Here is a 27809-nt window from a genome sequence, read left to right as displayed (position 1 = left end):
TTACCAAAGCTCTTTCAAATAAGTTCTGATATCTTGATAGGACAATTCCCTCAACTGTTTCTTCTTTTCATAAAGTATCTTGATTATTTTCCTCCATATAAATTTTAGAATCCATTTAATCAAATTTCTTTAATATGCTGTTGGGATTTTTAGTGAGATTCAACATGTATACAATATTTTTCTATCCATAAACATAGTATAGATATCCACTTATTTATATACTTTAAAATGTCTTTTAATGAAGTTTTCTCCATAAATGTCTTACACATCTTTTGTTCATTTTATCTCTATGTATCTGATTTTTGGCTGCTCATGTATAGAACTGTAATTTTGTATAGTAGCCCTATATCCAGTCACCTTGCTAAACTATCTTAGCAAGTATAATAATTTTTCTAGTCTCTTGAATTTTCTTTGTTGATGGTTAAATTCTTCAGGATTTAAATTTGTTACTGTTCCTTCCTCATGGAGAATGCATTTGCATGTGTTTCACAGTTTTTAAAAAAATTATGAGTTCCCATGTGATTGAATTTAGCAAAACCTCTGAAAGCTTAAACTGAAGACTTTTTTTTTTTTAAGATTCTATTGATTTATTCACGAGATACACACAGAGATAAGCAGAGACATAAGCAGAGGGAGAAGCAGGCTCCCTGTGGGGAGCCTGATGTGGGACTTGATCTCAGGACTCTGGGATTACAACCCAAGCCAAAAGCAGACACTCAATGGCTCAACTGCTGAGCCACCTTTGTGCCCCTGAAGACTCTTCTTTAGAGAGGATTTATGTGTGCTTTTTTTGGGAGCCAAGCGGGCACTACTCTTCTAAGACCATTTCAGTCCTCTCTGAGGGTCCAGGCAAAAGTCTCTGGTTCAACTTTTCTTTTTTTTTTTTTAATTTTTTTAAAAATTTATTTATGATAGTCACACACACACAGAGAGAGAGAGGCAGAGACACAAGCAGGCTCCATGCGCCGGGAGCCCGACGTGGGATTCGATGCCGGGTCTCCAGGATCGCGCCCCGGGCCAAAGGCAGGCGCCAAACCACTGCGCCACCCAGGGATCCCTGGTTCAACTTTTCTAACATCCCTCAGTTGTCCTAGGTTTTGTGTTTTGAGCCCAGCACTGTTATGTGCATTTTTCCCTGAGGCAACTTCCACCTCCACACACACACCCTTAGTTCACAGCTCTTTTCTTCTCCTTGGAGATTTCCTTTACTTGCTTGAAGGTCCAGTGATGGTTTAAAATATTCCTTTTAGTTTTAACCAGGATCCAGTTGTATTGTAGCAGAAGGCTTGGCAAGTATTTAGTCTGCCATTTTGGTGATGATAGGCATTCTCAGTTTTTATTTAAACCAAAGCAACATTAAGTCAGAAAATATCTGAATGTGTTCCTTTTTATTTTTTATTTTTTGTAGCCCCTCTTCTCTGTTTTCTTGATCTGAAGGAAGGCTGAATTGGTAGGGAGTGTGGTAGTCTCATACAAGATTAGGATTTTTGCTTTTCATTTTGGTTTGGTTGTTATTTTTGTTTTTGTTTTAAGTGAGAGAGCTGGCTGGAGCCCAGAGGAGAGTCACCTCCCTCTTTCTGCAGTCAGGAAATCTTTGACACAAATACTTCTTTACTTGGGCTGCATTGCTTTTGAGTTGCAATCTCCAGTCACAGAGAATTAAATGTCAAGGTGGTTTTGTGATGTGGAAAAATCTCTCTGAGGCAAGTGGAAAAAAAAGCCACAAAGTGCTGTGAATTTCAAACCTTCCCCAAGGATTAAGAGGCCAGGAAACATGGACATTATAGCTCCAAGAACTTCTAAGCTGGCTCTGTAGTAACAATGGATGTGCCTGTAGCAAAAGAATAAAATATGCAGCTTTTGTGTTAGATAAGGAGTATGTAGCACTCCTTCATTGCCCCCCCTTCATTCCTCTAAGCCACACACTCTTCCTTTTTCCCCCCACCACCAGCCTCATCATAACACTTAATCATATTCTCTTCAGATTTCCAGGTTACCTCTCTGTCTTCCTCATTAACCTCTAAAACCCTTGAGTAAAGAGATCATGTATAATTCACCTTTGTTTTTTCTGAGGCTGGCATGATATTTGTAATACAGTAACTGCAGAGTGAGGAGCAGGACTTAACACATTCCACACTGTTTTCAGTGAATAGAACTTCAGGCAAAATTCAATCCTACTACAGCATTACTGATTGGCAAATACCTCTTCTGTCATCCTGGATTATCAGCCTTCTTAATTTTAATTAAGATTTCATTAATTCTTAATTTCTTTATGGCTGTGTCAGATTGTTACCATTACTGGTTAACAAAGGGTTAAGCTTGAGGATTGGTCACTTCCTGGAAGTGTCTGGAGGAGCACCTAAATTATGTTTACGGTTCAACTGGAGTCCTGTATGTTGTGTAGCATTTGGCATTGTCTTAATTATGATACTGTCATTCTTCTTAAGAGCTTAGGTTTATGGATCAATTACTATGTTCCAGGCACTATGCTGACACCCTACATGCATTACCTCATTCAGTCTGCACTTACTGTACAAAGACAGAGTTGTTAACTTGTTTCACAGCTAGAGCTCAGAGGACACATAACTCTCATACAGGTCACAGCTAGGAAGTGGAAGAACTAGGATTTTAGTATGGGTTTCTTGACCTCAAAGCCAGAGGCTTAACCGCTATACTAAAACATCTCTCAATCTATAAATTAATATGAAATGTCTTTGTAGGTATCTTTATTATTTTCAGAAGGTTTGGCAGTTTGTCAAGTTTATATAGTTCGTAAATGACAAAGTTGGATTTGAGCTAAAATGTTTAGCACTCATTTCTCTACTCATACTCTTAATGTACATTTACTAAATGCCATAACAATAGCTTCAAACTGTATGTGTGAATAAAACCATGCCTCAGAAGCCAGTATAATCATGTTTTTAAAGTACTGAAAGAAAATAAATGTCAACCTAGAATATCCAGTAACAATATCATTCAAAAATGAAGATGAAATAAAGCCATGTTCAGACAATAAAAACGGAAAACATTTATTGCCAGCATACCTGATTTAAAATAAATATCTAAGAGAGTTCTTCAAGCAGAAAGAAAATGATCTAGATGGAAATATGGAAATGCAAAAAACAATGAAGAATACCAAAAAGGGTGGGACACCTGGGTGGTGCAGTTGGTTAAACCTTGGACTCTTGGTTTCTGCTCAGGTCATGATCTCAGGGTTGTGGGATTGAGCCCCACATTGGGCTCCATGCTCAGTGTAGTCTACTTCAGATCTTCTCTCCATTTCTCTCTGTCTCTATCAAATAAATAAATAAAATCTTTAAAAAAATACTAAAAATGGTAAATAAGTAGGCTTATAAATATTAATTGTATGAAACAGTAGTAATTTGTTATGAAATCTTAAAAAACATATAGAATAAAAATGGATTAAATATTAACTATAAAAATATTTAGTATAAATACTAATATTAAAATATATAGAATTAAAAACTAAAATTGAGCTGTAAAACAATGCAAAAGATAGGAAATGGACTTACAATGTTGTATGGTTCTAACATTATCATGGAAGTGATAGAATTACAATTTGAATAAGACTAGTCACTTAAGGATACATATTGAAATATTTAGGGTAATTATGAAAAGAATAATGTGAGTGTATACCTAGTAAGTTAATAAAGAGAAAATAGAATAATAGGATATCTGATTATCAAATAAAAAAGGCAGAAAAAGAAAGGGGAATGAAACAGATGGGTCAAATAGAAAACAAATAGTAAGATGGTAGATATAAATCCAAATAGAACACTGATTACGTTACCTTTAAATGAACTACAATCTCCAAGAGAAGAAGAATATGATCGTACTGTGCTTAAGAAAAAACCTCATAAAACTGAACTACAGGCTATTTATAGGAGACACAGTTTAAATGTAAGGAAACAGAAGTTTAAATGCAAAAGAATGGAAAAAAATACACATACCCTAGCAAAATAAAACAAGATAACTATCTTAATATCAGGCAAAGTCAACATTAAGGCAGAAAGCATTGATAGAAATAAAAAAGGGACATTTTTTAAATCATAAAAGAGTCAATCTACTAGTACTATATGGCAGTCTTAAATCTGTATGCACTCAATATCATAGCTTTATTCATATATATATGTGTGTGTGTATATATATATATATATATAGGTTTAGAGAACTGCAAGGAGAAACAGATAAATTCACAATCAGATTGATATTCTTTTACACACCTCTTTCTACAAGCAATAGAATAAGCAGGCACAAATTCATTAAGTATACAGAAAATGTGAATAATACACTTAGTACATTTGATCAAAATTTTATATGTGGAACACTGCACACAATAATTACAGAACTGACATTGGTTTCAAGTGCACATGGAACATTAGCCCAAATCAACCATATGCTGAGCCATAAAAGGATGTCTCAACAAATGTCAAAGGATTGACATGATTCAGTTTGTTCCCTGAGTTAAACTAGAAATCAATAATAAAAAGAAAACTAGAAAACCCCCACATTTGGAAATTTAAAATTATATTTCTAAATAGTCCATGGTTAAAGGAGAAATCACAACTGAAATTAATATTTTGAACTAAATGATATATATAAAATTTAAAAATTATGGCATATAGCTAAAGCAGCTCTAAGAAAGAACTTTAACCATAAATGCATATATTAGGATTGAAGACTGAAAATTAATGGTCTCAAGAAACTATTGCAAAATTAACAACAAATCAAACCTAAAAAATGTGCAATAGGAAAACAGTAAAGATAAGAGTAAAAATTAATAAAATATTATTTTCACCTTAGGAAATTGCTGATAGTCAACCATTTTGGTCTGTAAAAATGATAGTTTGATAGGAGTCATATGGTTCCTACTTGGAAACACATATGATTCCTAACTGGAAACATATTAGGTCACTAGGTTACTTATAGGAAATGAATAATAAAGAGGGAAAACAAAGCCAAAAGTTGATTCTTTGAAAAGATTAATAAAATTAATTAACTCTTGGTTAATTAGGAAAAGAGAAAAAAAATCAACTATCAACATCAAAATTGTAAAAGGTAGCATCACTAAAAATGCTACAGACATTAGGAAGGCAATAAAATAATACGAAAACAAGTTTATGCCAATAACATTGAAAGTAGCTGAAATGCAATAGTTCCTCAAAAAACATAATTTACTAAAACTGACAGAAGAAGAAATAGAATATCAGAGTAATCCAATATCAGTTCATTATCAAATATTGCCCCCTCAAAAAACTCTTAATTTAAAAAATTTTGGTTGAATTCTTCCAAACATTCAAGAAAGAAATGGCACTTAAAAAAATACAGACAATGGAAACAGAAGCATTTCCCAACTATGAGTTTGCATAACTTTGATATCAAAATCTGATGAAGACATTACAAAAAGCAAAAATATGGGAAACTTTTTCATGAGCGTGAATACAAAAAATGCTAATCAACATACTACTAAATTGAGTCCATCAATACATAAAAGGGTCATATATCACCACCAAGTGGGATTTATTCCAGGAATATGAGGGTACTTTAGCCACAATTGTAACCAAACACTGTAATTCACCACATAAAGAGAACTAAAGAGAAAAATCATATGACTGCTCTGATAAGTGCCGAAAAGGCATCTGAGAAAATTCTATAGCCATCTATAAAAAACATATGGTAGAGTCAAGCCCCTTGTAGTGAGGGGTTCCAGGGCACATACTATATAGCATCTGCTTGGAGCTTCTGCAGTGAGTCCAAAGTTTATGTGTACTGATTCATTTCAAGAACTGTAAGTTTTTAAAATGTGAAAAAAGCCCAAACAAGAGGAATTGCACATTGTTCTGTTATAACAGTAGCTTGATAGAAACTGTATAGCTTGATAGAAACTTGATAGAAACTAAAAGATTTTATCCAATGTTTTCTGAACATGGACATGATATGGAGCTACAGCAACTATATTACAACCCAAAGACAGTAAGTGTGAAAAAAAATGAGTATATCTTGGTGTTTTCTTAGAACTCTGAGACAAGTATGGAAAATGAATATATAAGAATGTCTTCTTAGAACTCTGAAACAATGAATATGGAAAAATGAATGTACACTGAGTCCTGGCAACATTCTCTTAGAGTTCTGAGATATCGGATATGACAAATGAATGTCTGTTGATGTTGACTCTGACACAATCAACCAGCTGAATGAGTGCCAGCAGCTGCAAACATCCAGACTCTCTTATTACTTGAAAAAATAATGAACTCATACTTGGTTAAAATAAAATAAATTAAAGGAAAAAAATATTAACAGGAAACATCTTACCCAGTGGTGAAATGCCTAAACCTTTCCTTCAATCTCAGGAATCAGACAAGGGTGGCTATTAGTACCACTTCTTTCAGTACTGAACTGGAGATCCTAACCAGTGTAATAAATAAGGCAAGAAAAAGAAATAAAGAAGCAGAACTATCATAGTGCTCAGATAATATAGCCATGTCCTTAACAACATCCAAAGGAATCCTAGACTATTAGAATTAATTAATGAATTAACAAAGTAGCTGGATATAAAATCATTATACAAAAAGCATTTGTATTTCTCCATACCAGCAACAAACAGGGAGAAAATAAAATTTAAGGTAATATCATTTATAAAATCATCAAAAAATCAACTACTGAGGAATAAATCCAGCAAGAGATAAGCAAAATAAAGACCTAAATAAATAGAGGAATATACCATGTTTATGGATTAGGAAATTTAATATTGAAAGACGTTGATTCCCTTAAAGCTGACCTATATATTTAGTGCCACCTCAATTAAAATCCAAAAGTCCCTCTTTTGGAAGTTGACAAGGTGATTCTGAAATTTATACGGGAATACAAAGGGCCAGGAATAGTCAAGGGAACTACAAAAAGCAAAAACAAAGTGGGAAAATATACACTACCAGGTATAAAGACTTACTATAAAGCTATAGAAATCAAGACAGGATGGGTTTAGCACCAGGTAGGAAGCAGACCAATGGAAGAGACTAGAGCATCAGGGAACATGCTTACCTGTATACAGCCACATGATCTATAGCAAATGTGTCACTGATGTGCAGTAGAAAAATAATCATATAAATGGTTCTAGGTCAGTTGGGAGGCCTTTTCAGAAAAAAATGTATCTTGACCTCTAACTCACACCATATAATAGTTGACTCTGTGTGGGTTGCAGATCTAAATGTAATAGGTAAAGCAATAAAGCTTTTAGAAGAATGCATAGGAGAATATCTTTATGATCTTGCAGTAGGCAAAAATGTGTTGAAAGGGGCACAAATACTGAAAACTGTGAAGAAAACAAAGGTTAATTAGACAATGTAAAGATTAAGACATTCTGTTTATCAAAAGATACCACAAAGATGGGGCACCTCAGTGACCCAGTTAAGAATCTGCCTTCAGCTCAGGTCATGATCCTGGGGTCCTGGGATTAAGCCTGGAGTCAGCATCCTGCTCAGTGGAGGGTCTGCTTCTTCCTCTCCCTCTGCCCCTCACCCCACTGGTGCTTTCTCTCTCTCTCTCTCTCTCTCTCTCTCTCTTAAATAAATGAATTAAATTTTAAAAAAAGATACCACAAAAAAAAAATGAAAAGGAGGACACAAATGGGAAAAGATATTAGCAATCCATATGCTCAAGAAAAAAAATGCCTATCTAGAATATATAAAGAAACTCTTACAAATCACAATAAGAGAGACAACTTAATTTAAAAAGGGGGGGATTTGAATAAACATTTCACAGAAGATGATATTCAGATGCCCAATAAACATGCAACATGTCAAAATTTATTAGTCATCTAGGACATTGAAATAAAAATCACCACAGAATAATAGGACACACCCATCAGAATGGCTAAAATGAGAAAGAAAGATAATACCAAGTGTTGACAAGAACATGGAACATCATGAACTCTCAAACATTGCCGGTTTGAGTGCACGTAGATAGTTACTTTGGGAAACTACTACTGCTGAACACATCTATATCCTGGGATCCTATGATCCAGCAATGACATTTCTAATTACACACCAAGCAGAATTTTGCATAAAGTCACCAAAAGATACATAGAAGAATATTCACGGAACCACTGTTCAAAATGGCCCCAACTGGAAACTACTCAAATGTTCATTAGCAATAAAATGGACAAAGTGTCTGTTCTTTGAATGGAATACTAGGCAGCAATGAGAAGGAAAAAAATCATAATATGGGCAACAGTATGAATTGTCAAGGACAAAACTAAGCCTGAGACAAAATGAACAAAGGCTGTTTATGCATAAACCGGTGGCAGGGGGACCTCTGCCATTACTTGCATTTCAGCAGGAGGTAGTAGAAAGGAGAGTCAGTTTCACAGACTAAATAGGAGACACTCAGGTAGTCTCTGGTTTCTAAATGTTCTGCTAAGGTGGAAATTTTGAAAGTGGAGGAGACCTTCTAATTGGTCTTGAGGTACTTTTGACCATGCTTGGTGGACTCCAAGGGGGCCAGCTCCGTATTGCTTGACAGAGGAAGTTCCACCTCCATCAAATGGTCTGCAAAGCCCATCCAGCCCCAGTTGTCCTGCCTTGTCCCTTGCTCTGCTCTCCAGGAGCACCAGCTTCCTTTTGCATCCTCCAAAGTACCGTGATCTCTTCTTCCTCCATCTATGGGATGCTTCTCCTGTAGTGTGAGATAAAGACACTCTCAGATAATTCTAGAAAGGGGTATAAAATTGTAAGTGGAATTAAACTATGAAAGAAAGGAACATAGAAGAAAAGAAATTGGCCAGGTTAGGCGATTAGGATGGCCTTATCTGATAAGATCTGAGGTCTGAATGATTGATTTAGAGGCAGACAGGATGGGAGAGAAGAAATGAAAACTGTATGTGCTGAGGCCCGGAGGCAAGAGAGTTTAATCGTTATCAGGAATTGAAAGAAAGAGCACAGAGAACAAAAGGTGAGCAAGAGTCTTATAGAACAGAATGAGGATTTTGGCCTTACTACCCAAGAAGGGTAGTATTTTAGTCAGGCGGTCACATGATAGTATTTCATTAGAAAAAGCAGTCTCTGACTGCAAGATAGAATTGGGAGGCAGCAGTCCTGGCCAGGGAGAATGGGCTGGGGTGGTGGCAGTGAAGGTGGAGAGAGGTGGGTAGATGCTAGAAAACTGTGGGAGGTGAAATTGACAGAACTTGGTGATAGTCTCAATGGAGGTGGTGGGGGAGAGAGAGTGGGGTGCCACGGAGGACCCTGGGATTTTGTCCCCTCTGGGGAATGCCAGTGCCTTTCCTGAGGCAGATGCTCTGTCTGGCCCCGGTGGAGGTGCGGAGCAGGAGACCTGCATCCATTCCTTGGGGTGGGGTAAATTTGGGATGTTGCTGGGACATGAGAAGTGGAGAGAGGTCAGATGGGCAGAGCAAGTGACGGAGGTCTGCGGTCCAGAGAACAGGTCAGAGCCAGGGAAACAATTGCCCTTCAAACATAAGTAACGGATTGGTCCACATTTGTTCTGAGTTTGCGAAATTGTTGCTTGGTTTTCATTTCTTTTCTCCCCTTTTCTTTGGACAGCTTATTTTTAATGTTTCTTTCTACCCCTTTCTCATTGTGTGTGTTTCTCTCAATCGAGAGGCTCCCTTAAGGTCATCACCTCTGTCTCTGCAGGTAGGATGCACCCCTCATGTCTGCAGGCTGCCTTGCCAGATCACTATGGGGTGTTAGCAGCCATAAAAGGGGCTACACTTGCAAGGTCTTTAGTGATTCTTTGAACGTGGGAGACAGGTTGCTCTTCGGGGTGAGGATATTTTCCAGTGCAGAGGACATGAGCTGTGCCTATGTGCCTTTCAGAAGGCATGCTTGATGCTTCGCAGTCTGCAGGTGTGGGCTCAGCCTTCACCCTCTCCAGGGGGAAACACGGTGCTTGACAGCTTCCAGCTTTTGGCAGGTGTTCAGACCAAGCTGGTGGGGAGGAGAGAGGAGGAGAGAGAAGACTTGTGGGGAGGATTCGTCTCCAAGCACCTAGAGAAGCACCTAGGAATAGTTTTCACGAGTCAGTCGGATGAACCAGAATGAATAGAAGAAGCTCATCTTTCTTTTTTTTTTTTAAAGATTTATTTATTTATTCATGAGATACACAGAGAGAGGGAGAGAGAGAGGCAGAGACACAGGCAGAGGGAGAAGCAGGCTCCATGTAGGGAGCCTGATGTGGCACTCGATCCCGGGACTCCAGGACCACACCCTGGGCCGAAGGAAGGCGCTAAACCGCTGAGCCACCCAGGTATTCCCCGAAGCTCATCTTTCTAAGTGAACTTTCCTAGGCAGTACTGATTCAGAAGCTCAGAACCGTATTGGGATAGATCTAGCTCCCAAATCCAAGGAGATTTCACAGTAGGAAAAGAAGGATCCAAATGCTTCAGGTGACAGAATGTTCTAAAGGATTAATGAATTGTTGTTTAGTTCCAGGATTTTAAAAATTAAAAAGGATGATGCTCCGAATCTTCTACATTGGTTAACCATTAATGTTATGAACAGTGAGGCTGAGGGACGAAAATGTGCCTTCCCTGTGAGGCTGCTTTTCTGGCATGGCCTAACGGGTTGACTCCCACTCCGGGAAGTCCTTTCATGACCATTGTCACCTCAGTGATTTCTGTGCGGTAGGACATGGTGGCAGGTCTGGCTCTGGGCCCAGCTCACAGTGGATTATTGCTGGGGGGTAGAGGGATTGTCTGCATGGCTGTGACAGCCAAGGAGAAGCCCAGTGTCTCCTAGACAGTCAAGCTGTTATTTTTGTGGCTGGTGGCATGCAGTTTGTTATGTTCCCAAATCGTTTTCCAGATGAAATTTCTAGACCAACTTGCAGTTTTTACTGAGGTTACTTTTCCACATGGAACTCGACTACCACGTGTGATGTTAATGTTCCATATAAACAGATACATAAGTGTTTGTGTCTCTTCATGTGTGACCAGCACGGAGTGCTTACTGGGGACCACACACTGTCTGAAGTGTTTAAGGAGCATTAAACCATTGAAGGCTCATGTTAATCCTTTAGGCTTGGTGCTTTTAGGATCCTCATTTTTACAGATGAATCCACAGTGGCATGGGTGAGTCATGTTAGCTGTGAGGTCAGTTAGCTGAGTGAGGACGCAGGTAGGGTGAGCAGTGGGGCCAGGCTGTGGCTCAGTGTCATCTATTACTGGGACCTACCGCTGACCCTTGAACGACGCGGGGGTTAGGGGCATCGACACCCTGTACAGATGAAAATTTTTGTATAACTTCTGGCTCTCAAAAAATCAACTACCAATAGCCTACTGTTGTCCAGAACGGAGCCTTACCATTAATGTTAGTTAATGCACGATAAAGTAAGCTGGAGAAAAGATAATGTTGAGAAAATCATAAGGAAAGAAAGTACATTTTTTTTAATTTTTAAAAAGGTTTTATTTATTTATTGGAGAGATTGAGAGAGCGCAAGCAAGCAGGGGCAGAGGGAGAGGGAGAAGCTGACTCCCCACTGAGCAGGGAGCCTGACATGGGGCTCGATCCCAGGACCCCAATCATGTCTTGAGCTGAAGACAGACGCTTAACTAACTGAGCCACCCAAGCACCTGAGGTAAACATTTTAAAATGTAGTTTTAAAACGTCTTATTTTCTTTTAGGAGTGACTGGGTGACTTCCTACAAGGTCATGGTGAGCAATGACAGCCACACATGGGTCACTGTTAAGAATGGATCTGGAGACATGGTGAGTTTCATATTCCCTCTGTCCACGCCCTTGGTACCCAGCTACGTGGGTCTCTGCAAAGAGAGGTGATGTGTGCCCCCTCGATGTCTGCTGATACTGTGTCAACTCAAACCAGTGGTGGATAATGTCCCCCACCCCCTGCTTCCATGCCCTGAAGTGCAGTGCCAAGTGGCCCTTTGAGAGCTAATGTAAAATTCTGAGCTGCTGGGATGTCGTTTCTTCTAGAATTCACAGGTCAGCCCTGGGAGCCATGGGGCACAGGCAGTGTGCTGGCATCCCTCACAGCCCCTCAGCTGTCACAGTTCTCCAGTGGTCTCTAATGACCTCCATCTTTCCACCCTATGATTCATCCCACATTGGCCAGTTCTGCTCATGTCGCCCTCTTTCTCTGGTTCTCAAGCATTTCCTTTCTCACACAGTTTCCAGAGTCTTCCACAATTGGATGGCATCTCTGGCTTCAATCTTCTTTCTCTTTCTTATGCCCTGCACACACTCCTTCTATGATCCAGTAAACATGAGCCAGCTGCTCTGCTCCTTCGGAAGTCCACCTCTGGGCTTCTCCTGTCATTCCTGCTGCTTTTCTCTAGAATCCCTGCCATCCCTACAGGTCTAAAGAGTTTTCCTTCAAGACCAATTCAAATGCCACCTGCTCCCCAAAGCTCTGCTAGGTCCTTTCCTTCTTCTGAAATCCCAGAGCTCCGTGGCCATCCCTCTACCAAGGCACTAATAGATTTTACCTGGATTATCCAAGTATTCCCTCCTCCTCCCCTCTCTACTACCCCAGTAGATGGGGGGGGGGCTTCCTGAGAGTAGGGTCCATGCTTGATTCACTTTTTCCCCCCCTCAATGCCCAGCACACATTGGGTATTCCTCAGTAAAGTCTTCTGGAATGAGTGAATCACCCTTTTATCCCTCGATAATCAAGCTCTAAACGATTCTCCTTTTTTCCCCTTGTGCATAAGTAGATATTTGAAGGAAACAGCGAAAAGGAGATCCCTGTTCTCAATGAGCTGCCTGTCCCCATGGTGGCCCGCTATATCCGCATAAATCCACAGTCCTGGTTTGACAATGGGAGCATCTGTATGAGGATGGAGATTCTTGGCTGTCCGCTTCCAGGTGAGCTCGCCCTTCCCTGCTTACTGCGGGTGGGGTGCTGACGGAGAACAGGTGCCTAGCCAAGGTGACTGCAAACAAACCAAGCAATCTTTTTCTCATGTAAAAAAACAACAACAACAAAAAAAAAACCAACCTGTATCTATTGCAGAATATTTAGAAAACATAGCTAAGCAGCAAGAGAAGAAATAAAAACCTCCATAATCCCACTTAGAAGCATCATGAATATTTGGGGGTAGCAAAGTGATGTGTCAACTGTGGTTTTGCCTACTGGGATTTGAAGATGATGCATGTTTCAAGGCTGAAAACTCACTCAATGCTACCACTCAGAAGCAAGTAAAAAAAAAATTAGAGAAAATATTTGGTAGCATATTTAATTCTCCTCGAGCACTCCCACCACTCTGGGTAGAGGAGATGTCAGAAATTAATTTAATTTAATTATTTATTTTTTCATTTGTTTATATTGAAGTTCGATTTGCCGACATATAGTATGACACCCGTGCTCATCCCATCAAGTGCCTTCCTCAGTGCCTGTCATCCAGTTACCCCAACTCCCCGCCCACCTCCCCAGAAATTAATTTTTAAATGTATTTTTTAAGATTTTTATTTTATTTATTCATGAGAGACACAGAAAGAAAGAGGCAGAGACACAGGCAGAGGGGAGCCTGATGTGGGACGTGGGACTCGATTCCGGGTCTCCCTGGGCCGAAGGCGGCGCTAAACCGCTGAACCACCAGGACTGCCCTTAATTTTAAATGTGACTGTGTACATAGGCTCTTTCTGTTTAAGTCACTGTGCTTGGGTGCCTGTGTCTTTGGGTGAGTGCTTATTTATTTCCTGTGGCCTATTTTCACATGATGATATCTGGGTGTGCCCTCAGGGTGGCAGGACGAAGGGGGCTTGAATTCACATGTGTGTCACCTGGATCCTCGCTGGTGTCTGCTCTGGACGGGCTGATGTGGTCTGGCTCAGGAATGGCTCTGTTTGGCCTTTCAGAACTTGTGAGTTTGTGCCCGCGTGGAGCCTGTCGATGGCAGCCCCTTCATCCTGCCTGGGCATCTCCAGGGCAGGAAGCAAGCTCCTAGCACATTCCTAAAGCTCTTCATTAGAGCCATCCCTGTCTACCTGCAGTCCGTCCCTAGGGAACACGGGAGCACGTTTTTGGGTTCTAGCTTTCCTTACCACTCTTGTCTAGTGAGAGAGTGAAGCCTTGCTACTTCTGTGGTTCTCTGAGCCTGGGGAAGCGCATCACCAGTTCTGACGCTCTCAGATGCCATTATAGCCATCGGGCTATTTCTGTAGCCATCCAACCCCCTGCCCCCCTACTGTGAATTGATATTTATTGCATTTTCAAAGCACATTTAATGTCATTTATTGCTTTTCTCTTGATCCCATAATATCCATGCTCTTGCTTTGCCAAGTATGAATTTTTAGAACACAAACTCTGTATCGATGAGAAAAGATGGGTCTATCTGCCTACCTACTCACACTCACACCAGACAGATTCTTTGTTATATATTTGGACTTACTAGCTCGCAAACCTTTTTTTTTATGTCATTAAAACTATTAGATACCATCTGTTCTGTGGATGCATCTATCTAGTCTATAGACAAAATCCAGTTTTTAGTCTACCTTACAGTTGGAGGTTCAGTTGTTTCCAATATTTTGGTTCCATAAAGAACCACACAAGGAACGTTTTTATTTCTATGTCATTGTGCGTATCCACAATCACTGTGTAAATTACAGGATTATTCAGTTATAGGATTAGTGCTTATGTTAGATTCTGATAAATAGGGTCACTGGTGCAAAGGGTGTGTGCACCTTTTCAAGGCTGATCCAGAGAGGATGTTGAAGGCCAACATGATTTGGGACCTGGGCTCCTCTTGTGGCTGGTTTGTGTTGGAGTTGTCACTACAGGTCCCACCTGCTGCCACCCCAGGCCCACTGGGCTTTGCAGAGCACACAGAGTCTGCAGACTCAGAAACAGGCGGCTATCTGAGAGGCCCTCTTTGTGCCAGGCTAGGAGGCTTGCTCTCCTGCCTATGCCTGCCTGCTTTAAAGAGCAGGGTCATGGTTTCTCTCTGTGGACAGGAATTCATCCACTGCTGGTAAAGGGCAAAGTGTAGCCTGTGAGAGTCTCATGAAATAAATATTTCCCTGGGAAGTTATTCTTGAGGGGGGGTGTGTTTGAAGATAGATCCTTGGGGCAATTTAAACACAATAGTTGCAGTGTGAAATCTAGATGGGTTTCAAGTACAGACTTTGAATGGCTTTATTTCCAACCCCAAGTTTTTAGGGCCATTTCTCTTCTAGAAACTACTTAGCAGTCTACACAGAGGGGAACTGGCCTTTGAACATGCCACCTGGTAATGGTCACACCAGAGGGACTGGGGCAGCTCAGGGGTCCCCACATCCACGTGGGTAAGTGAACCTTGCTCATTGCCCTGCTGTTGGCACAGTTCCTTTGTGCAAGTTAATGAGGCCAAAGACAGAGATGACCCAACCAACTCAGCTGTTCGGACCTTGTGGTCTAAATGCAACTGCCTAGAGTCTGTTTTTCCTGGAACGCTTGTTTATGAAAAATTCATTTACTTTTGCTTCTGCTCTCTTTGTTCTGTGCTTGCCATCTTCCTGTGAACTCTCAGGTCGGGGCAGAAGAAGGTGGTGATTCTTTTCAAGCTTTCTTGAGTAATGTTTCCAGAAATTTTTGAACTGGAAAATGAATTACCGCATGTCATAGTCTATTAATAGGATTTTTAAAGCTCAAAATGAAAAGAAACTGGAGTGTTGTTGATGGTTACAGTTTCAGTTTTGCAAGATGAGAAAGTTCTAGAGATCTGACTCACAACAATGTGGATATATTTAATGCAACCTAACTGTACTCTTAAAAATGGTTAGGATGATAAATTATATATGTATTATACCATAATTAAAATTTTTTCATTTAAAAATATTCTGTATTCTTTTTTTTAAATCTATTTGAGCATAGTTGACACAATGTTGCATGAGTTTCAGGTGTACAGCATAGTAGTGATTGGACAAGACCAATCCCCCACCCTTTCCCCTCTGGCAACCACCAATTTGTTCTCTGTATTTATGGGTCTGGTTCTGCTTTTTGTTTGCTTGTTTATTCATTTGTTTTTTTAGATTCCATATATGACTGAAATCATATGGTATTTGTCTTTCTCAGTCTGACTTATTTCATCTAACAAATACCTTCTGGGTTGTTCATTATTTGAAAAGTTGAAAAAAAGTCAGGATCCCTGGGTGACTTAGTTGGTTAAGTGGCCAACTCTTGATTTTGGCTCAGATCATGATCTCAGGGGCCTGTGTGATCTCACAGGATCAAGCCCTGTGTTGGGCTCCATGCTCAGCAGGGAGTTTGCTGGAGATTCTCTCTCCCTCTTTTTGCCTGCTCCCTGTCCCCTGTTCATACTCTCTCTCTCTCTAAAATAAATAAATAAATAAGTAAATACATTTTTATTTTTTTTAATTTTTTTTTAATTTTTTATTTTTTTAAAGATTCCATTTATTTAGTCATAGACACAGAGAGAGAGAGGCAGAGACACAGGCAGAGGGAGAAGCAGGCTCCACAGGGAGCCTGATGTGGGACTCGATCCCAGGCCTCCAGGATCACACCCCAAGCTGCAGGCGGCGCCAAACCGCTGCGCCACCGGGGCTGCCCAGTAAATACATTTTTAAAAAGTCCTCTTCCCCAAATTTGAATGGATTTTCCCACTTTGGATGAGAATGCCTAAAGATCTATGCATATCAGAAGCTGCGGAGAGCTTCCTAAGATATACTTTTATTTTATTTTATTTTATTTTATTTTATTTTATTTATTTATTTTTTTTTCTAAGATATACTTTTAATAAATATTTCAGGTTAAAACACACACTGGCTGACTTCGAGGTCACAGAGTTGCCAGTTCTCATTTATTTTGCTACTGCAAACAATACTGCCATGTGTGCTGTTTCTGAAAAAAGCCCCATTGCTCTACATATGACTTCCCACAGGGCAGCAGGACTGGGCCCAGAGTCCTGGGAAATGACTTCAGGGGACTACAGGGGAGGGTAATGCTTGAGCCCTGGTGCTGCTCAGAGGCTCCTGCCATAAAGGTGTGATTCCATCCTCCCTGGGAAAGCACCACTCCTTCCATCTCATCTTCCCTGCCACCAGGTCTGAGCAACTGCCCTCCATCTGCACAGTGCAGAGGTGTCTAGGTGTTCTTGGATGCAACTCAAGACCTTGTGAGGAGATGTGCGGAGGTCTGGGGGCAGGAGCTTGTTTTCCCTCCAGCACAGAAGCTCTGCTAAGGGAAGATGCCCCACAGTCATTCCTGCAGGTGGGCCAAGACCGCTGGATACGCTGCATCTCCCTCCTTCCTCCCAACACACATACCCTCCCAGTCATAGATCACTGAGGAAATATTTCAATTGTAAGACCACCACCTGTCTTGCTTGTCTTCAGCCACCCTCACCTGCTTCCCATCAATATGGAGAAGTTGGGGGAAGGATGGGCTCCATTGGGTCAGCATAGCTGCAGAGGACTTCGTAAATCTACTTATTTTGCTACCTTCCACATTTCTTCACAAAGACCACAGTGTGGATACCCATTGTCCCATGGAACTGGCTATTATTTTTTGAAAAGACAGGAATCAGAACACAAAGTTGCTGTGTTCCTTATTTTATCTTCCTTTGCTGTGGGTGACGTTTTCAGCCTCCTCCAGATGAGACTAGAAGCCCTCACGAGAGTGGCTGTGTACCAGCTTCAGCCTGCCTTCATGGTTACTGGTTGCCTGGGCCTTATGTGATCTGAAAAAAAAAAAAAGAGAGAGAGAGAGAGAGAGAATTCATGTCCCTTTCAGGGAAGCCGAGTGGAGAGAAAGGGCATGAGCTCTGGCTTAGATTAGGCGTCAGCTCAAGTTCTACTGTCATCCCTTGGCACCTGTGGTCTTGTGCAGGATGTGGAAATACTCTGTGCTTTGCTTTTCTCGTGTCTGAAGTGGAGACAATAGCTTCCCTGTAGAATTGGGACCAACTCCTTCCACTCCTGTGTCCCCCTTCCCTAAAGCATCTCCGTGAGATGACTCAAGCCCTCCCCATGTACCTATGGAGGTCCTGAGCCTCCATTCCCCTCCTGCCCCCCAGTATTTCTGGGGCTACCTGGGGTGGTCGCTTGCACTTTCCAGGTGGTCACTTTCTGCCTTCTGCTTCATGTGACTCCTCCTGGTGCTGCTCCTGGTCAGCTCACGCCATCGTTCCCCTTCCCCCGGACTTGAGAGCAACAGTCTCCACTGATGCTGATTCACATGAAGGATTATTGCTGAGGTTTGGAGATTAAAAAGGGGGCTTTGTTGCATGTAACATAGAACCACACAGGCCTGACAATCAACATTTCTGTCCCTGAGGCTCCTGGTCATCCCAGCAAAGGGGATCCATGGTTTGCTGCCTTTCTCCACAGACTGGCCTGTGACTGTGCCCTCCCCACCTAGACCTTTCCTCTGCTTCCCATTCCCTGTCTGGCTCTGTCTTCTTCTGACTTCCTGTCTCTCAAACTTCTGGGTTGGGAGAGGGGGCCGAGTGGGATTGAAACATCAGTTTCTTTTTTAGATAGAGACCAGGAGCTCCCTTTCTCTCCCTTCTCCCATCCTGGCTTGATGGAGCCTTGCCTTTCAAAGTCATGAGTTCCACGAGAAGGACTCTGTTGCCCCCTGGAATGCACGCAGGCTGCCCTCCTGCCTTGTCATTGTTCATCTGCTCTTCCATTCCTGATGCACAGACACTGCAAAGGCTAAGCAAGAACCATTTGTAGAGTGCCCTCACGCGGTCAGTGCAGAACAGATGTCATTGTCTCCCTTTCCTCCTCCCACTTTCTTTTACTGTCTTTGGTCAGACCATTTGGTTCTGTGGCTAAGTCATTTATTTCTAAGGTCACCAGACCCCATGGATGGCGGGAGAATGAGATGAGAAGAGGTCTCATTTCTTCTTGTCCTGGTTCTGTTTTGTCCTCTGTATGTAGCTTACAGGCTACTGGCTGCTCTTAAGATATTCTGGTGGGGATAAACCTCTACTTTTCCGGGAAATCACAATGCCTCCATTGCATGTCTCCCCCTTGTGCAGAGGACTCAGATTTGGAGATGAGAGAGCAGGTCACATGGGGAGCCACAGATTTCCCTCCTGCCCTGGGCTCAGTAACACAGCAAGAAGCTTAGGTCTTATTGTACCAAAATAGCTCAGTTCAGAAAGGTGGGTGGTCCTCCCCCAGTGGGCCTCTGTGTAGTGCATGCCATGACTACGTTGGGTTGAATAGCATCCCCCCTATTTTGTCCATTGGGCACCTCAGAATGTGATCTTATTTGGAAAGAGGGTCTTTGCAGGCGTGATTAGGTAAGCTTAGCGTGGGCCTTAAATCCAGTGACTGGCGTCCTTAGGAAGAGAAAACAGAGACACTGAAGGAGAAGGCCTGATGGTAATAGAGGCAGAGATTGGCACGGTGTGGCCACAAGCCAGGGGTTGCCAGCAACTTCCAGAAGCTGGGGAGAGGCAAGGAAGGCTTGAGCGTGCACAGCCCTGCCCACACATGGATTTCAGACTTCTATCCTTCAGCACTGTGAGAGAGTAAATTTGTTTCAAATTGCCTATTTTATGATAGTTTATGCTCGCAGCCTTAGAAAACGAGTACCCGGGAGACCCGGGATGGCCTAATGTTCCACAATCGCCTTCAATCCGGAGGATGTGGTTGTCATTCACCACCCCCTCTGCCCTGCCTGCCAGTCTTTGCTCTGCCGTGGTGGCAAGAGGGAGTAGTATCGCAGCATAAAGCGGGCCCCTTCTCCGAGGTTTCCTAGCCCCAGAAAGTGTTATCTTTTTTGTAAGTAGTCTTTCCTAAATATCTTGATTGGGATACCTATCCATCCGTCCACCCATTCTCTCATTCCTCACTCATGCATTCATGCATCAAACACGTTAGAATGTGCCCGTTCTGAGGCAAGGCCCAGAGGTTCCGGGAGGAGATGGACACCTTTGCTCCCCCCAGAGCAACGGGGTAACGAGAGAAGCGCATCGGGCATCCTTTCCCCCCCAGGGAACCACTCCAATTGAGGGGGATCCAGCCTTGCTGGCTGCAGCCCGCCCTCCCTGCAACTGAGGGTGACTTGCCCTTACTGATTCAAATAAACCTGTGGTTTCTCTTGGTCCATCCGCCCCTTATTGGTTCCGGGGAACTGCAGCAACATCAGTAGTCTTAACAGTTGTCTTTTCTGAGAGTTTCTCCTGTCAGGCTGCAAATAGTTCCCCAGGACTGTCTGGAGAAGCAGCGTCAGCCAAGTGATCAGAGGGGTTGCCGGTGTCTGCGAGCAGCACAGCAGAGCTGTTATGCTGTAGGATAATATGAAATGGGGGTGAGAGGAAAATAAGCGTGAATGACGTGCTGCTCCCTGTTTGGAGCCACTTGCAGTCATGGGCTTGGTGCTTCCACTGACAGTAATGACCTGGCCTCAACACAAGGGTTCCAGCCCTCCTCCTTGCCCCTCTCGGAATGAACTTTGTCGTAACAGTCAGGTGGGGTGTGGGCAGATGTGACTTCTTTTCACCAGGGGGCCAGCTCTTTTGTGCTCAGTTAGCATTTGGGAAGGCTGTCTGCACTCAGGAATCTGTGCTGGGGGTGTTGGGGCTTTGGGGCTTCGGGAGGTCGCAGGGCCACTGGGGCAGGCATTTCCTTGTGGGAGAGGCTGGCCTTGAGGCACGTAGAGGAAGATCTGCTGTGGCTGTGTGCCTCTGGTGGCCTCCTCATCCTCAGGGAGCACTCTGAGGACTGTGAATAGGAAAATAAAGCCTAAGGCTCATAGTATAGCAGGGGATCATTTTTTTTAAATGATGGCAGTCCTTTATTTAAAAAAAAAAATGAGGTGAATCTTGCATAACATACAACGAACTGTTTTAAAGATATAGGTCAGTGTACTTAGCATATTCGCGTGTTGCAAGCAGCAGCCCTGTCTAGTTTCTGAACTTCATCATGGACCCATAAACACACCCTAGGTAATCACTTCTCCATCCCCTCCGCCATCCCCGGGACCTCTAAACTCTAGCTCTGCGGATGGCCTACTCGGGATGGAGCTTGTCAAAGGATTCATGAGCCCAGCGATTCTTGATTGCATGTGAGCCTCCTTTCCAGCAAAGATACCCTCTCCTCTCCCAGCTGAGCACCCGCTCCAAGCAAGGTCCCCAAAGCAGCAAATAGATAAGCAAAATTGTTCAAGAATCTTGGTGCTTCTGTGGATTTCCAGTAATGCGGTTTGGTCTGGAATTATCACTGTACTCGTGAAAAGAGCCCTGTGTAGTGAGCTGGCGTGAGTTTGGGGATGGGAAGAGCAGGTGTCCATGGCAGTGAGGAGGCAGGAATGTCCCAAGTGTGCAGCGGTCTCCTAAGGCTGCTGGGAAGAGGACCCAAATCTGCGTGGTTTAGAGTAATAGAAAGGTACCGTCTCAGTTCTGGAGGCCTTGAGTCCCAGATCAAGGCGTCAGTAGGGCTGGCTCCTTCAGAGGCTGTGCGGGAGAACCTGCTCCCGGTCTGTACCCCCAGCTTCTGCAGGGCTGCTGGCAATCTGGGTTCCTTGTCTTGTAGATGCATCACCCCAGCCGTGCCCTCACCTCCACAGAGCCTTCTCCCTGTGTGCTTACCTCTGTGTCTGCCTCCCCCTCGCTAGAGATACCAGGCGTAAGGGGTCAGGGCTCACTCTAATGGCCTCATTTTGACTTGCTGACCTCTGAATAAGAGAAGTCAGGGGGATGGCCTTAGGCTCCACATGCCTCATCAGGAATTCATCCCTGTAACTAAGGTGTTCCGGAAAGAATCAACTGGTCTTCAGCACATATGAAGTGCAAAACCACACACTCGAAGGGAAGTAGGAGACTGATTCTCCAAAGCTCCATCTGTGAGGATAAAGGCCTCACAGACTGAATCAGGACTGATGTTTCAAATGCCAGAAGCCCTATTCTAATTAGCTTTTGGTTGGAGGAGGGATTTTGGCTCACATAAATGAGAATTCCCGGGGGTGGATTTGACTCTGACTCTAGCTTCAGGCAAGAATAGGTCACTAAGTCAGGGTCTTCTTGGGGAGTCAGGGCTCCCCTTCTCTCCATCTCATGGACAGAGTGATCAATACCCCAAACTCACCCACCATCCAGGCAATGCCAGTAGGAGACTGACTCTCCTATAGCTCTGTGGGGAAAGTCATGTGATTGCCCCAGCTTGGATCTTCAGATTTTGGGATCACCTTTGAGCCAGTGACTGTGGGTAGAGGACTCATGCTTCATGGCCGGACCTTGGTCACATATTCATGACTCTGCAGGTTGGGCAAGGCAGTTTTATCTGAAACATCTGGAATAGATGCCTCACAAGAAAATGGGATCTTTGACCCACAGATAGAAGAAGGGGCTGGTGGTTTGACTAATTGGCTGTGATTGAAGACTCTGGGCCCCAAGAGGGCTGGAGTTGGTTCTTTGCCTACTGTACTGAGCTCCTAATAGGTTCTCAATAAAACATGATCCAAGCAGAATGAATTGACAAATCAAGAATTGTTTGCTCAAAATGTGGGAGCTGGGAAGTGGTGAAAAATACTTGACCTGTGGTTTTGAGACAGTTCTGGAACTTGTACCCTTGTCCTTAGGCAAGTTGATTAGTCTTAAGGAAGGTAGAACATTGCCAATCACAGAGCTACTTCAACTTCTGAGTTTTTCTTCTATCCTTTTGAAGAACCTTGAAGGCATAATTTGTGTTTGAAGACAAAGGGACTTTAAAGAGTTTTGGAAAGAGGCCTCTGGGACTTGGGGGAGTGTTGAGGAGCTCTTAGAAGACATCATATGGGTAAATAAAGTGTAAATTAATGTGAAAAATAAGCTTTACCTTTGCTTGGAAACATACAGGTTTGGAAACCCAAGGGGAGGCAGCTTGTGTGTGGTCAGCACGCACTCCCGGAAGGAAAGTGCTTGAAACATAATTGGGGGGCTTGTGCCAAACCTGATCTGCTTTTGCTCTTTCCTGGACAAAGTGCCAGTTTGCCCGCGTGCTAATCCCACTTCAGTGACAGTCCTTGTTTCTAATAGTATTATCAGCAAATACTACTTCTGTGGATATTAAAATCTGGCTTTGTGGTGTTTGGGTCTCTATATGATTTTCAACTCATTGCATGTCGCCTCAGGCCTCAAGGGTGAAGCCAGTGGTCAGTGAACCCTGGCAGGGTCGGTTATGGTGGTCATGACCTGTGGCTCTGGGGACACAGACTCGCAGCTGGCTCGGTTGATGGCAGCTGTGCATGGTGTACGCAGAGTGCCTGGTCTCTGCTGGCAGCGTGCTCAGTACTTTAAGACAGTGCTCCTCAGACTTCCGAGCCTGTGGCGTCAGCTGAGGTTGTTTTTAACTTGTGGATTCTGATTCGGTAGGTCTGGGCTAGGTCTGAGAGGCAGCCAGAGTGCTGGTCTGAGGAGCACCTTTGATGGCACGAATCGAGACTCGCTGCCCCTGATACCACTTGGAGCAAAGGCTCATCCCCTCTGTCATCCACCACTGCCATTGCCTCTGGAATCCTCCATCAAGCCCCTTGGATCAAACCCACAGCTGCTGTGGCTTCAGCCTTGCCTCCATGGTGTCTGGGTTAGGAGGGCGACCTGTCTAAAGCACCATGTTAACTCTAGGTCAGGAGCTGGCCAGGGTTTCTGGCTTCATCGTCCAGACAGAGATGCCGTGGGCCCGGCTGCAGGTCAGGTCCGGGGAAAGACCTCCAGGTCCACTGAGTGCTCCTCCCCTTTATCTTCCTCCTCACTCTTCTTCCCCCTCCTGTCCTTTCTTCTGAGTGTCCTTTGTTTCCATAATTATATAAATAATAGAGCCTATGTGAATTAATGAAAAGGGTTAATTTATATGTGGAAGAGAATCAAGTCAAGGACAGACATCTCCCAGACCCCTGAATCCCAGTCCCCATAGGCTAATAGTGTTAATATAGTTGGGGTGCCCTGGCTCCAACAACAGAAACCTCAGCCCCCCTGGATTAGTGGGGCAAGGGAATTTGATCTCTCATGTGATTGGAAGTCCCAAGGGAGATTGATTGGGCTCCAGGGTGGTTTCAGTAACTCCTGGTGCTGGTGGGGTTCTCTCTTCCTCTACTCTGGAGAGATTCTCTCTCACTCCTCCTCTGTGCCATTAAAGTCTTTCCCTTCAATCTGGACCAGTAAGAGTGGCCAGGGTGTGCTGTGCTCTGACTGGTTGAAATCTCTCATGCTGGACCCCTGAGCTGAGATGCGAGGTCTGTTTCCCAGAAGCATTGGAGTGATTCCCAAACCACACAGAGTTTCTGTTAGGAAGGATGGAAATGGACTGAATGTTGGATGAGTAACTAATAGTGTGCACCATACTTTTAGGGCTTTCCATGTATATATACAGTTGTGATATTTGTTCACTCATTCATTCCTTAAGTGTCAACAGTTTTCCAGGTACATAGGTTATCCCAACTAATACTAAAAGTGAGGGAAATACCTTTCTTCCCTGTTTAAGGGTAAGGAATCTAGGGCAGAGACTGCTCCAGTGACTTATCCAAGGTCACACAGCACTTAAGTAGAGGAGTGGAGATTTGAACCAGGCATTCTGGCTCTAGGCCCATCTCTACCACTGGCTAATTTTGACTCCTGAGGTGCTTTTCGACAGTTGGTTCTCTCGCCTCTGTGCATATGTTAGAAGCTGGAGATTGGGTTGTGTCTCTGCACCAATCAGGCAACTAACAGAGCCACCACAAGCAACAGAATTACGTGAGTGAATTCAAAACCATATTTCTGTCCCTAGATCCAAATAACTATTACCACCGACGGAATGAAATGACCACCACCGATGACCTGGATTTTAAGCACCACAACTATAAGGAAATGCGCCAGGTAAGCTCCAGATTTCTCAAAGTATTATATACCCTGTGCCCAGGGGAACATAGTTGTTTTTGTTTTTGTTTTTGTTTTTTCTTTCTAGAAATTAAGATCATGGGTTTGGAATAGGAATCTGAATGATCATTTTGGTTTTCTGAAGCCACAGTACATGCTTGCAGTTTCTAGGTTGAGAATGCCTCGTTGGGGTTCTGGTGGCCAGAGGAAGGCTTCCTCTCTGGGAAATGGTTGAAACAGAATTTGGACCAGACTTTTCCAATTTAACACAGTAGTTGTGAAGATTCGCTGTATGTTTGAGTGATAACACTGACTTGAGAATGTTCGTCACAGGCAGAGTGAAAGAAAAAAGAGGATCTAGGGCACCACCGATAAAAGTAATAGCAGAAGCCTCCACGTAGGACCGACGTTAATTTGCTACATTGGCAGTTTACCTGCATCAACATGGTAAACCACCCTAGGAGGGCAATGACTATTTCCTTACCTTATTGATGAGGAAGCCCAGGTACCAAGGAGATTCAGAACACTAGGCCTTATCATTCACTGATTCTCCATCTTGGTTGTAGAACAGAATCACCTGGGCAAAGTTGGAAAAATATCTATCCTTGAACCCCATTTCAGGCCGCTGGTTAAAATTAGGATCCTTAGGAGAAGGGCCTGGATGTCTAAATGTTTAAACGCTCTCCTTGTGTTTCTAATGAATAGCCAGCCAGACCTCAGAACTACTGCTTGATACCTTCGGTACTTTAGTGCCGTTAGGAGCAAAAGTCAATCCCAGCTGAGACTGTCCCCAGATTTAGTTACAGAAAGCACGTAATTCCGGGCTGTGGACAGTGTTTGCATACTGGGCCCAGAAGGGAGCAGGGACCAGCCGTTTATTAGGGCAAGCTAAAAGAGCCATGCCTGTGCCGAGTGCTTTGCCCACGAAATCCTGTTCAGCCTTTGCCCCCAGTGTGGTGCTAGGAGAGCTCAGGGGGCGCTGACAAATGAGAAATCCTTGGATACCTGAGAATCTGTTTGAAATGACAGAACAGAGAGATGTCCTCACAAATGCATTTACAGAACAAGGATTCACCAAAGGCAGACTGACAAGGCTCAAAGCAAGGGCTCGTGAGTGCTGAGAGAAGGAGCCAGCTGCCCAGTCCAAGTGCAGGAGACGCTCATGAGGTCAGAGCAATTAGGCTGAGCCGAGAGGCCTCTCCGCCTCATCCCAGGGAATCAACAAACCCAGTTTGTCTCAATGTCATTTAATTTGAGACACTCACACGGAGCCTGAGACACCTGTCAGCATGGGCTTAGCGGTGGGACACGCTAAAGAAATTGTCTTGCTGTCTTGCTCTTCAGAAATCAGGATAATGTGTTTGGACCTGAGGTCGTTGAGTCATCCCTGCTGCTCTACATTCTCTGGCATTTATACGACTCTGCTCACCGTTCCATTTTACGGAGCACTTGTGTGTTAATTCAGCTTTGCTCACTAGCACATCTCGGGATATTTCTCTGAGCCCAGAAACTAGGCAAATATCAACTCAGCTGGTGCAATTAATGTCAAAAGCAATGAATCTAAATGCATTTAAAATGAGCTATCGCACAGAGAATCTGGGTAGCTGGTAGCTTTAAATAGTCGTTCCGTGTCGAAAATCGGGGTCCTTCCAGAAAAGAAGAGCTAATGGAGTGTACTTCATTACCCTGGGCAACTCTGCTCACCATCACTTGGTGATGTAGAGCCAAGAAGGCACTTGGACTGGCCGGTGCGGCCCCTGCAGATGATGGCGGGTGACCTCAGGGCTCTGCAGCACTCAACTGGAAACGATTCAGGGGAGCATCTCTCAATCCTGAAGGGTGTTCAAGCCGGAAGTGATTTGCCATTTGGATTCCTGGCTCCTGGGGATGAAAAAGAAGCCAGCATTTTTAGCAATTCCCCGTATGGAGTCTGCTGGGTTACTATAGAAATCTTTCTACTTCAGAAAAAAAAAAAATGTTAGTTTATCCTAGTATCACGAGAGACATTTCCAACAAACAACAAAAAAAATGAGAAACAGCAGCAAGAAGAGCGAGGAGAAAATAGAAAAACATATTGCATGGGAAATGCTGAGAATGTGTGCAGGAAATATTTCTAGAGCACTGACTTGTAAGGGACTGTTCTCCCCCGGCAGGGGGCTGGGGGCGGCCAGCAGGTGGCATTGGAAGGGAAAAGGAGAGCAAAGAGCAAGTTGCACATCACCGGTGTTGTGGGGCCGAGGGAGTCGATCCCTCCAGGAGTGCTGCAGCCTTCACAGCATGTGTCACCGTTTCTAATTGCTGTGTCACCTCTATGTCTATATACATCTCCTTCATTTGGGACCATGAGGGCAGAGACTCTGTTACTTTGTCATAAACCTGTAATGTGTGCTGGATAAATATGTACATCCGAGGTCCTTCCTGGGGAGATACTTAGGGGATAAGTAGGAAGAAGTGATTGGCCCTTTGGCCCCGGGTGAGGAAAGGCATTGGTTGCAGATGGGGTCTACTATGGTCTGGGGCCTTCGGCCAGCCTTGGGCAGGTGCAGATAGAAGGGAGGGTCCCCCCAGGCAGCAAGAATAAAGGTATGGAGGCAGGAGCAGAATAACATGTTTCTGGAGAGGAGGCTTGCCTGAGTGCCGGGAGAGGCTTTAAATGGAGTCTGAGAATCTGAGAAGGTTTTTAGGTTGCAGAGCAAGTGTTTTGGGGAGATCAGTCTGGAAGGCATGTGGGGAGTGGACTGGCAGGGATGGTCACAGTACCCAGGAGAGGAGCCACCAGGCCTGAAGAGAGATGAGAGGTGGGGGGCATCTCTGGGGAGGACTGGCTAGTCCTAGATCACCTGTTGGAATGAGCGGGGAGAGAGAGGGAGGTCTGGGATGTTTCTGAGGAGGGTGGGGTACCGTCCACAAAGAGAACAAATTAAGTGGTTTTGAGGAAGAGGCTCGTGACTTGACTTTGGTGGTAGGACTGTGAGGGCATGGTACCCAGGAAGTTGGGGTTGGCTGGTGCTAAGTAGGGTGGGGGCGG

The 27809-nt window shown here is 43.6% G+C and overlaps 1 protein-coding gene across 1 annotated transcript in view; it reads left to right on the top strand.

Moving 5' to 3' along the window:
* Positions 1-27809, top strand: part of CPXM2 (carboxypeptidase X, M14 family member 2) — a 127943-nt gene that overhangs the window by 75618 nt on the left and 24516 nt on the right. The window contains exons 5-7 of the mRNA XM_049103208.1: positions 11660-11744; positions 12710-12860; positions 24693-24781. Coding sequence (XP_048959165.1) covers positions 11660-11744; positions 12710-12860; positions 24693-24781 — 325 coding nt within the window. The remainder of the gene's footprint in view (positions 1-11659; positions 11745-12709; positions 12861-24692; positions 24782-27809) is intronic.

Source organism: Canis lupus, chromosome 28, assembly GCF_003254725.2.
Source record: "Canis lupus dingo isolate Sandy chromosome 28, ASM325472v2, whole genome shotgun sequence".
In the NCBI taxonomy this organism is placed as follows: Eukaryota; Metazoa; Chordata; class Mammalia; order Carnivora; family Canidae; genus Canis; species Canis lupus.
This window is presented reverse-complemented; position numbering and strand designations above follow the sequence as displayed.